The 12,172-nt window shown below is 42.1% G+C and overlaps 1 protein-coding gene across 1 annotated transcript in view; it reads right to left on the reverse strand.

Moving 5' to 3' along the window:
- Positions 1-12,172, reverse strand: part of GLRA3 (glycine receptor alpha 3) — a 113,393-nt gene that overhangs the window by 50,866 nt on the left and 50,355 nt on the right. Inside the window, exon 3 of the mRNA XM_066632331.1 lies at positions 3,368-3,435. Within this exon, the coding sequence (XP_066488428.1) occupies positions 3,368-3,435 (68 nt within the window). The remainder of the gene's footprint in view (positions 1-3,367; positions 3,436-12,172) is intronic.

Consider the following 12,172-nt stretch of genomic DNA (forward strand, 5'->3'; position numbering starts at 1 on the left):
TTTCATCTCATGGCGCACTGGCTGACCAGGTCCTAAAATTGTCAATGCACTCCACACTGCCAGTGGGAGGGGGGGGAGTTCACATCTTCCAAGGTCCTACTAATAAATGACCCCCCCAAACTTTCATGTCACATTTGTGGGTCATTTACAGCACACTGGTTGAAAATCACTGTTCTAGAAAGCCTATTTTTTTTTCTCTGTTATGACCTCTCAGCTTAGACCATTGATTTTAAATCTTTTTCATCTCATGGCACACTGACAATGTACTAAAATTGTCAAGGCACACCATCAATTTTTTGACAACAAGGCATACCATGCTGTTGGTGGGGGGGCTCACATCCTCCAATGGCCCTCCCTCAAACTCCTTCGGCCTATACCTGCAGACCATTCGCAGCACACTGGTGTGCCATGGTTCAGTGGTTGAAAATGGCTAGCTAAGACACTAGAACCTTATACTGAGTGGCAAAACCCTTGCCTAAGTCCTGTAGTGGAGCCAGGGAACAGAGCTGTAAGTACCACACAGCTCTGAAACGCTCCATGTAAATTGTCCCTCCCCCTTGGAGCCTGTCTGGGGTGAAAGCAATGCAGATGAGACAAGAATGAGGGGGAGGGGCAGCTTACATTTACAGTCCCGCCCCCCTCTGGCTCTGCTACTGCTTAAAGGTGCAATCCTAACTCCTTATGTCAGTGCTTTTCAGCACTGGCATAGTGGTGCCAATGGGACATGTGCTGCATCCTGCAGTTGGGTGTTACTCACAGAGGCCTCCTCAAATTAAGGGAACATTTGTTCCCTTACCTCAGAGCTGCATTGCCCTTATGTCAGTGTTGGAAAGCACTGACACAAGGGGTTAGGATTGCGCCCTAAGTCAATCTGTTCATGAAAAGCTGTGTTGCAAAAGTTTAAGGACAATTCAATTCTGCCATGAACATAGTGGGTTCCCTCACTTTCCCCTCTCTCTTTCCCTTTCACTTAAGTAACAGAATCAAGTTTGAATCATAGGGCTGTTCACACATTATGCAGACCCAGGAGAAAGATTTCTATATGAATGACTGTAGCGAAATCGCAGAAGATATTACCGAGGAGATAGGGTGTGGTGTCCACAGTGCCCCTTGCTCTAAGTAAATGCAGGGTTAAAGCCCAGGTGATAGCGGGAGGTGTGCTGCACAGCTGCAGCCACTAGAGGCTAAAGTGAACCTAGAAGTATATAAACAGCACCTGGAGGAACTAGGGGATGTGGGTTGTAGAAGGAGTGCAGGTAGGAGGCTGGCTACCTTGGCTTGGCAGCTTTGACTGATTTACCTGGAATCTGACCTTAGACTGTGACTTGGCTTCTGGACTTTGGCCTGGATACTCTGACAGATTTGACTGACTTACCTAGAAGCTGTGTACTGTGACTTGGCTCTGACTTTTGCTTGCTGCACTTGTGAGTTTAACAAGGGAAACTAATTAGCCTTAAGTGGGCACAAGGCCTAGTGAGGAGGAGCTCTGGCAAGACAATGACTGCATCCAGTGGTGTACCTAGGTGGGGGAGGGCTACAGATGCAAATGCTCCTGGGCAGCATGGCTGGGGGGGGTCACCTCCCCCACCTTTGCCTGCTGCCTCTTGTTTAAGGGCCCTCTGGAGACTTTAGAAGGTGAGGTTGGCACTTGCAGGCTTGCCTCAGGCAGCACAGTGGCCAGGACCACCACTGACTACATCTGGTTTATCTGATTTCAAATCACAATCTGTGTACACAGTATACAGATTATACCTGCATTGAATGGATTTGCGACTAACTGTATTCAAGTACATACTGACAGTGATAGTATCTAGATACACAGATACAGTTGGGTACATGTTAACATATGAACCACCTTTAGAGGTGGAAATCTTTCTCTCACATACATATACCACTCACTGCAGATGTTGGTTGTTGTACAGAAGAACAAACCAGCAGGGGGAGCATAATGATTTGGAGTATCTTTTTTCCTTTTAAATTCAAAGAAGAAGAGAGATTGCCAAAGCAATGTATTCACTTAAGGTAAAACATTTTGAAAGATGCTGTACAGATATAATTGTGTGGCGAGAGCTGCAATTTGCATTGGCAAGGGAGGAGGAGGTCTCCATCAAGTCCCCTATACTGAAGAAGAACTAAGCAGATTGTCTTCATACCATCCTGTAACTACTAAGTCCAAGTTCATGAATGTGAAACAACTGCATTTCTTTCCCTCGGTTCCACTCCTCTCTATGTTCTACCTTGTGTTGATTTTAGGTTGTGAGCCCACTGAGGCAGGATTCTGCCTTTAGATTATTTATGAAGTGCCCGGTAAGCAAATTGTGCTATAGAAAAAATAACTATTATTACTATCATATATGTTTGATAAACACACATGCAAATGCAATGACATGGACCCTTCCAAATGTAGGATGTACATATGATATACATTGTGTATTTGGAGCACAGTTAATAAAATACAGGGGGAACGTTGTGTCCCTAATGATGACTATTTGTCTTAACCTAGGTTGTCTTAGCCCTATACATATTTTCATGAGAGTTAAACCCATTGTACAAAATGGCACAAACTTGTGAGCAACATGTACAGGATTGAATTGCATGGCATATCTCTGCCACCCATTTTGGAAAAGCTTTTTTGGGCAGATCAGTGAAGATAAAGAGCCTAGATGCTAAATCAAGATGAAGATTTAAAAAAAAAAAAAAAACCAGCTCTTTTTCTTAACAGAAGCATGCTTATATTCTCAAAATGATTCATTTGATTCTGACAAAACATGACAATCCCTGACCAGTGTCCTCTCTTTGAACTGCATCCATGCATAATGGAGAAGCAAACTAATGTGAAGCCCTGCCCTGGTATCCTCTGTATTCAGGTTTGCAGTTTGAGTAAGTTCTTAGAACTGATGTATGAGGAAGGACTAATATCGAGGAAAAACTATGCAGTGATTATTGACTGTACTCAACTCTCTAGAGCAGTGTTTCTCAAACTGTGGGTCAGGTCCCACTAGCTGGGTCGCGAACCAGTTTCACGTGGGCCCCATTCATTTCAATATTTTATTTTTAATATATTAGACTTGATGCTACTATGGTGTGTGACTGCATTTGGGAAAATATCTGTATTTTTAGCAGGCTACTATGTATACGCTTTTAGCCATGATTGTAAATGGGACTTACTCCTGGGTAAATGTGGGTAGGATTGCAGCCTAAGATTGTTAGAACATCCCTTCTGTCTTTTGGTTGTCATGCAGTCTGACCTTATGCATGCTTATTCAGAATAAGTCCCACTGTGTTCAACAGGGCTTTCTACTTGTTCATTGCACATATAAATGCACTCTAAATAAGTTGAACTTTGTGAAAATAAAGGATATCTTACCATGGTTGTTTCTGCAATGGATCCAAAGCTGTTTATAAAGATGTTGCATGTGACATTAACAGGAGGCCCTGGGGAAAAAACAATTACAATTGTCCAGAAATTAGCACCAAATCAAAGTCTGTACTGCAGACAAAAGTATTTTAATCAGTTGCACTTCGATAACAAATAAATCCATCTTTATGCATGTGGGTTAGTGATGATAACATAATGGATAGACATTGGTGTTATCTAATATTCTTTTAAATTCAGCAGCAACTCCCCAAGCTGCAAGAAATATTGTTTCTAAATAACAAAATTCATGATATCTGAAGGAAAGAGCTTTGGCTAAGTCTATGCTGTAAAAACTATAATCAGTGGGAGTGTACTTGTCAGTTGCAGGGGAACAATGTACATTGCAGCTTTACAGCATAATGACTAAAAGTGACACTATTTCAACAGATCTTGTTCCTTTAGTTAAATCCAGTCATATTTTACTGCCCTGACAAGTTAGAAGGGATTGGCAAGTGGAAGGAAAAGGGCGCACTCCCTCAGGTATCTGTCAAAGACAGTCTAGACATGTTTTCTGCCTTAATATAGAATGTTTGGAGGGGTGCACACACACACATAATTGTGCTTCTGAAAATGGGATGCACTGAGCTGTGTCGCATGTGCTTTATTTACTTATTTTTATACATTCAAACACCATCTTCCACAATGTAGCATCTTTGCAGGGGGCCACCAATGTTTTAATACGTAAAATCATATTAAAACTGAGCAAGTAAAAAAAAAAACCCACTAACTGGGCGTAGAGGCACATATGAAAGTGGTGTCCTCTTAAATTTAGCAGGGCGAAAGCAATAGTCCCTTTTCACCCCCTTTTGATGTATTTTCTAGTGGTTGTTGCAGGTGTCTCTTCTGCATCTTTTTTTAGATTGTGTGCCCTTTGGGGACAAGGAACCATTTACTGCTTTATTTTGCTATGTAAACCACTTTGTGAATGATGGTGCTTTTGTTGAAATGCAGCATATGAATATTCATATTCTTAATAATTATAACCCTCTGAATAAAAAACAAAGGTCTTTACAAAACATGTTGTGATAGAACAGCATCTTTAGCAAAGTGTCTAAAGGTGCCCTTTCTCTGAGGGAAAGTTCTATAAGTGCGGGAGCCACCACCAAGAAAGCTCTGCTGTTTTGTAGCTGCTAAATGCACTTCAGTCACTTGTGGCCCAGAAAGCAGGACTTCTGAAGCAGAATGAAACAGTGTAAAGACAGTCTGGTCACAAGCCATCTGCAAATAATCCACCACAGTATTCCGTTTCCTGTTGATTTTCAAAATGACTGGAAGTTAGCAGGCTAAGGGCGTAATCCTAACTAGGAGTTAGGCTGGTGCAAGTCACTTGTGCCAACCCGGGGGTTTTGCAAAACATGTCATAAGGCATGTTTGCACTGACTTTAGAGTCAGGGAGGCCAGCACAAGGAGTTGTGCTGGCCTCCCCGGGCCTGATCCAGGCCCGGTGGGGTAAGTTTGTGTCGGCCGGGCTCGACTGACACAGAAGTCTGGGGGAGGGGGCAGGGAGGAGGGCAGGTGGCAGGCATTCCTGGGGACAGCAGGCAGGCAGGTAGGGAGCAGGAGGCGGGGCTGTTGCAAGATTGAAAGAAAGCAACTCAATGCAGGCTGTCTATTTGAATTGCATGCAATGGCAGCCCACGGGACTAGTGTCCAAAGCATAGGAGCAAATCTCAGTGGTGTCCTGACCAATTTATACAATTTCTGGTTCTTTGTCCCAAATCTAGACATCCCATTGACTGAAATTTTACAGCAGAGATGGGGCAAACACCTAATAGGTTGCAGATAAAGTACAATTTGCATTAAAGATGGGAAATAGGTGGGCAAGAGGTGGGCAAATAATTGATTGGTTACAGGTGGAGTTTCACCTTAAAAACTACTAAATTACAAAGTTTCTAAAAACCAACAGAGAGCAGTATGACATAAAATACTTAAAGACAGGTGTGAAGACCAACATGACTTTATAAGTGAAAAGATATTTTCTTGGCAGAACTTCAGGTCCATCTTAGCATACTCATTCCTCATTAGGGTGGCCTGGTACGAGCGGCCTATCATATCTCTTCTGTGTTCCTTTTCTATGTGTTAGTAAAGCACTGTGGGGCCCTCTGCAAAACTAAGGCTTCTGGTCCTTTTATTAAAGAGGTTTTGAAAAGCTTTACTTTTCAAATTTGGTTTGAAATAGAATTTGGTTTCTATGGCTTAATTTTATACAACTATTGTGACCCTTTTACCTTGGGTACAGTTTGGTATCAAGGGATCACTTGGTTTCCATATTACATATGTGTGCTTTTGCTCTAAAAGCATAAAAGTTACAAAATTACAAAGCAGGTGGATACATGCATAAATCAGTCCAAGGTGTGAGTGCTCATTTCTCTGGCAATTGCCTAGTATTGGTACCTCTATCTCTGAGCTGCATTCCAAAGTGTAAACAACCTGAAGCTGAGGCCGCAAGCCCCAGCTTCAGTCAGGCTTGCAATATTGCTCTCTATAAAAGTCCACTAAGCAGCCTTTCACCATCTTATGTGTTGCTATGCTTTATACTGGGCTATCTACCCAGTGGCCTTTACATGTGGGTTACAGTCTGGGGTCAAAAGTCACTGTGCCTTAGGGCCAGTATCCAGCAGTTATGCCAGATCCTGACCCCGTTCCCAGGCAGCGTGGAGCAGCCTCTGGCTGCTCCGTTCTACTCATATATATGCCACCTCCTGAGGTGGCTCAGATTCAAGTAGACCCTATTGGGACCAGTGCAGTGTGACACGAGTTAAGGGGAAAGTTTCCCCCTTGCGTTGGGTTATGCCACTTCTGGCCCCAAACTTGTGCTGGATGCTGTGTAGGCCCACTGGCCTGCCTGCTCTCGCAAGTTAGGATTGCACTGTAAATACAATTGTCTAACTCCAACTAAATAGATTCACTTACAGAATCTTACTGCTACTTACCAATATGCCCTTCCACCCACACTGAAGGGAAACATAAAATCAGACCTATGGTTGGCAATGTACAATGCTGTAGAAGACCTTTTGTTCCCTACTGAGTTTTCCATACCACTAACACCCAATTAACAATACACGTGGGATTTTGTTATCCACTGATTTGACTCACCACTGATAGTGGGGTCCACCTTTAAATGCCTTGTAACAAGGGAAAAAAACCACCAAAATTCAATTTCCTATCTTTGCAATGCTAAACTGCACTGGTTGCAAGCTTCTTGGGGCTAAAGATAGCTTTTAAGACCCACTACCTGTGTCTTGCTCCTCCATTGTCACCCTGGAATGCATTGGTACAGATGCTATACACATTTGGCCACGAGAGGGGTGAATAATGGATTCTAATTGAATAATTTCATTCACTGCATTCTGGGGTGGCAACGGAGGAGCAAGAAACTCGGAACTGTGTCTTTAAAGCTGTTTTTTCCACTGATTTGGTAACGACTGATTTTTTTTTTTAATCCACTGGGAATTCTGGAATGACATGATCTGTACTGGCATGATATGTACTGGCAATCAGTACATGTAGTCTTATACTGTAGTCTTCAGCTACAGAAAAGTCATAAAGCCAGCACCTGGGATGTGTTCATGCTGCTCATGCAACCATTTGGCAGTGCTGAAGAGTTGGCAACAGTCCATTTTTCCCAGTAGCCACCCACCTAAACTCTGAAAGCAGGGACACCAAGGTAAGAACCCTAGAAGATCTTAAATGATCTTATTTGGTGAGCCATTTCAGAACCCCCATTCATTGTCCCTTCATCATCATCATCATCATCAATTAAAATACATACTTCATACAGTAGTTTTCACTGCCTGTGGTAGTGTCTGAAGGTGTGGCAGTATGCTGCTTCTGAATGGCAGTGGTCATTTTTCTCATAACTTCCCTAGGACACAGCATCATCCCAGGGAAGTGTGGATAAAAGAAGTGAACAAGAAATTCTGTCCAATCAGAGCAAAAGAACTTTTTTAAGAGAGAGAGAGAGAGAGAGAGAGAGAGAGAGAGAGATGGTTCAGAAACCTATCAGGACATTCTGAATGTGTCATGAGACAAAAATGGTTGGCACCTTCAGTCTCGCAAGACTATGGTATAAGCCTACAGCACCCGGTATTCCCAGGCGGTCTCCCATCCAAGTACTAACCAGGCCTGACCCTGCTTAGCTTCCGAGATCAGACAAGACCAGGCATGTGCATGAGACAAGGGAAGGTCTGAATGGGCCCAAAATAAAAATATCCTGGAGACTTGAAAATGAACAGGGCTCAAAAATGAAAAGCTTTGAAATGCACAGTCCTAACCAAGCATCCAAGCGAGCTTGTATCCGTCACTTAAATTGTAGTGCAACATTAGTGATGACAGAGGACTATTTGTTAGAAGAACTTCAGAAATAAGAAATGATTAAGCTTATTCAAGAAATGAGGGGTATAAAGGGGTGGGGGTGGATCAGAGATCAGGCCTGGGTGTGGGGGGGTAGAGTCAGCAGAGGAAGTCTCTGCCATAACCAAACCCCCATCTAGTTTCTTGGATTTGTGCCAGTGATTTTGGACTTAACCAGCAGGGGTAAGGGAAAAAATGTTCCTTATCCTGAGGAGACCTTCAACCTGCTTCGTTCCAGCACAGGTTACAGCATGGGCTATGTGGCCCACTGCACCAACGCTGGATAGAATTGGGTTGTGAGTGACCTTGAGACAAGCAAATATTCCACCCTACAATTCACATCTGTAAAGTGGGAAGAATTACATCTTGCCTTATATGGTTATAAGAAAAAAAAGATACTCATGAATGTCAAAAACAATATTAAGACATCTCCAAATCCAATTCAAGGAAATGAAATTGAGGCCAAGTGCATTTTAATATATGGGCATTAATGTTTGCAGAGGAAAACAACCTCATTAAGAGGAACAACCATGAAGAACCAAGAGATGATGTCTGAATGAATAAAGTAATGGAAGACTGAAGTAATTTGCCACCATTGGCCACAGGCTTAGAAAAGCTTGATTTGTCATGAGCTTGTGTGTCATAAGGCATAATAAATTCTGTTGCTGCTGATACTTTCCTGCATAGAAACCAATAGTAAGAAATCAATGCACTTGATGGCAAACAATTGGAGGAAAATAATTTTGACTTGTCTGATTTGTTTAAAGCACTGTGGGTAAGACCTCTAACTTCTCTCTCCTGTATAGCTTGGCTTCATCTTTCATGTGGGGCGAAGCATTTTTCAATACAAATATGAAGGTGTTAGAATAGCCATTTCATGAAATAATTATTCACTGGTTTATTATAGCTCTCTATACCAGCCATTTTCAACCACTGTGCTGTGGCACACTGGTATGCCGCAAATGGTCTGCAAGTGTGCCGCGGGAGTTTGGGGGAGGGTCATTTATTAATAGGGCCATTGGGGCATGTGAACCCCCCACCAACAGCATGGTTTGCCTTGTCAATTGTCAAAAACAGATGATGCGCCTTGACAATTTTAGCACCTGGTCAGTGTGCCATGGGATGAAAAAGGTTGAAAATCACTGCTCTGTACAATAGTGTTGGAATGGTCTGAGTAACTCTTACACAGGCAATACAAATACCTCCCAGATTTACCGCCCAATCCTAACAAAAGTCCCACGCTGTGATGCAGTGGCGCCGGTGCAGCCTCTGCCACATCCAGCATGGGAATCACCACTGCTGGAGGTCTCCTCTTGGCCTCTTACTGCAGCATGGGAATCACAATGGGGCTAGTTGGATGTGTACCAGTGATGTTTCCAAGCCTAGGAAGGGGTATAGGATATGGTGGTTGCTGCTGCTGCCATTCCTGCCCCCTCCCAGGCTTGATCCAGCCCCCCTCCAGCCTCCCCTACCCATTAATATCTTTCCCACTTCTGTTCCACCCTCCCCTTGCCAACCATAGGAGCACCTACCTGTTCTGGTGGGCACAGGCCTCCGACTGGCAGTGGCAGACTGGTGCCAGCCTTACCACTAGTGCAACGATCCTTCCCACTGCTGCAATATGCCTTTTGGCACATTTCTGACACGGTGTGCACCCATCCTGCTAGCAGTAGCCAGCTTAGGACTGCGAGGTTATTTTTTTTAAAATGGATTCTTGCTCTGAAATCCAGAATATTTGGCAATATTTGCTCCCATAGTAATGACAGCCCACATGCATGCTGCAAAAGTTGGAGAAAGGACTGCTTATGCCTAGCGATAAGTCAGAATCTTTCCTGGCAGATTGGTTCAAACTGCATAATTGTCCCCAGTGCATTTTTAAGAAAGAGGAACAAAATGTCCAATTCGGTTTTGGAGTCATTCGAATTCCAGCAATTACAGACGAAGACTTCCAGTATATCTAGGAAACACGTGGCTAACTTACTAATTGCCAGGCTTCTGTCCTTCTCCACGCTGAAGCCTTATCAGATGAGCCTGACCACATGGTGTCCATGACAAGCTCTGCAATCCAATCACCAAATGATCCAATCACCAAATGATCAGCTTGCACCTGATACTTTCTCAGAGAACTTGAACAGATTTAAATGAGATAGAGCGACTGGGTGGCCTAACATTATTTGCCTGTGTAGTGTGGGGTGTACCTTTGACTGGATTTGAGGTTTACATGCTAATGGGAATAACTAAATAAGTAAGAACAACTTAAGCAACCAGGCAGTGGTGGGGAGGGAGCAATTTGAAAGAAGACTTAGAGACGGACTCAGGGAAGGCATAGTAGAAGCACACCTCTTATGTAACTGTGCAAGTTCAGTTATAGACTGACTGACCTACTTCTTTTTCCTCCTCAACAAAAACCAATTGTGTGAGGGACTGGGAGACAGGGAGACATGGCGGGCTGACGGCTGCTGGAAGCTCTGCTTATCAGTAGACATGTCTGTCGGATTTAAACACCCTTGGACTGAAAGGGGTTAGGTGTGAGATTAACCACAATTAACTCCAGATACTCCTGTTTTATCTCCCTGGGGCGAAGGCTCAGGGTATAAAACAGTTTCAGAGCAAAAGAGTTGGAGGCTATCAAGCTCAGCCACGGACGTAAATGTAAGCCTGACCCCCCCCTTCCTACAGCTTTATTTTTCTGGGGTACGTAGCGGAGAACAGAGTCGGGAAAGAGAAAGAAATATTTGGACTTGAAAGATAAGAGGAACTAACAGCAACAAGACAAGAAATATAATTAAAGGGCTAAGAATTAAGAACTATAAAGAGTTAAAAGGAAAGAAATTATGGAATACAGTATAAATGCCCAGTTGGGTGGATTTTCAAGATGGGATTGAGATTGTTAAGAAGAGAAACATTAAGAGTTTTTATGAAACCCTTTTGGAGTTTATTCCTTTGGTGTTTTTTTATATATATATAAAACTCTACAGTGTGTGGGACAGAAGGAAGACTGTCTCGCTTTTTGGTCGTGTTGATAAAGTTTTTTCGAGTTTATCAGTTTTGTTTACCATTTCTTCTGGGAAGTGAGAAGCTTGTTATGCTTATAATACTTTGTTTCAGTTACCAGCATTAATAACAGAAGATAATAAAATTAAAACAATAGGCTGCTTGCTGAGGTTTTTGCATAAAGGAGTATACTGACATCTGGTGGTGAATTAAACTACTTGTGAAGTGTTACAGAGTGGAACACCTGTGGAAATTTAAGATAATTACCTGTGGATTGTAACAGACAGATTTTTAAAGGGATAATGGCCACCACCAGGAGACGTAATATGTTGGAACAGATACATAAAGAGAAATCCCCACCATCAGGGAAAGAGCTGAATCTGAAAGCTATTCAAGATTTACTAATGAAGATGGAAAATCGTTTGCAGAAAAAAATAGAAGGGATGGATGGGAAATTCGAAACATTACATCAAGAAATGCAGGAGATGAAATTACAGCTGCAAACAAACATGTCACATTGGGATACAATGTGGGAAGAAACAGAGATAAAGATAAAAGGAATAAATGACACAATAAAAGTCATGAGACAAAATTTGAGGATTTGGAAGTCAGAGAGGATAGGAATCAAGATATGTTGGCATTGATGGAACGGGCGCAAAAAGAAAATATTTTAAGATTCAGAGCTATACCAGAACAGGAAGGAGAGAAGAGCCAGGATGAGAGAAATTTTGGTAATTTTTAACAAAGTGATCCTAATGAGATGGAGTTGGAGATCGATAGAGTCTACAGAGTAAATACAAGGATTGCAAGGTTGAGAAAACTTCCAAGAGATATATTAGTGCATTTCACAAGAAAAAGGATAAGAGATATGATTCTACAGCAACATGCAAAGATAAAGCTCATAGTAGGAGTACAGATCATTTTGATGAAGGAGATTCTAGAATTCAAAAGAAAAGGAAAGAATATGGCTTTCTGGTGGATGTTTTGAAACAGAAGAAAATTATTTTCAGATGGTATGAATTGGAAGGAGTTACTTTCAGATTTCAGAGTAGAACCTATAGAATAGATACAGTTCAGAAAGCTAAAGACTTTATGAAGGAATTCGAAGAAGGAGGAGAAGAAAGAAGAGAACAGGAGAATCAAAAGGACATGCAACAAGCCCAGATAGACTTTCAAACAACTAGTTCAGAAGATTAGCTATGGAATATAAGTTTCTATCTTGGAACATTAATGGAGCTAATGATCTAAATAAGAGGAAAAAGGTATTTTATTATTTGAAGAAACTTTAAAAAGATGTGATTTGCCTTTTAGAAACGAACATTTAAAAAGGTCATACAAATTACTTAATACAGAAAAAATTAGGACAAGAATTTTTTCCAACAAATGCAAAGAAGGAAAATGGAGTGG

The sequence above is a fragment of the Tiliqua scincoides genome, chromosome 6 (genome assembly GCF_035046505.1).
Source record: "Tiliqua scincoides isolate rTilSci1 chromosome 6, rTilSci1.hap2, whole genome shotgun sequence".
Classification (NCBI taxonomy): Eukaryota; Metazoa; Chordata; class Lepidosauria; order Squamata; family Scincidae; genus Tiliqua; species Tiliqua scincoides.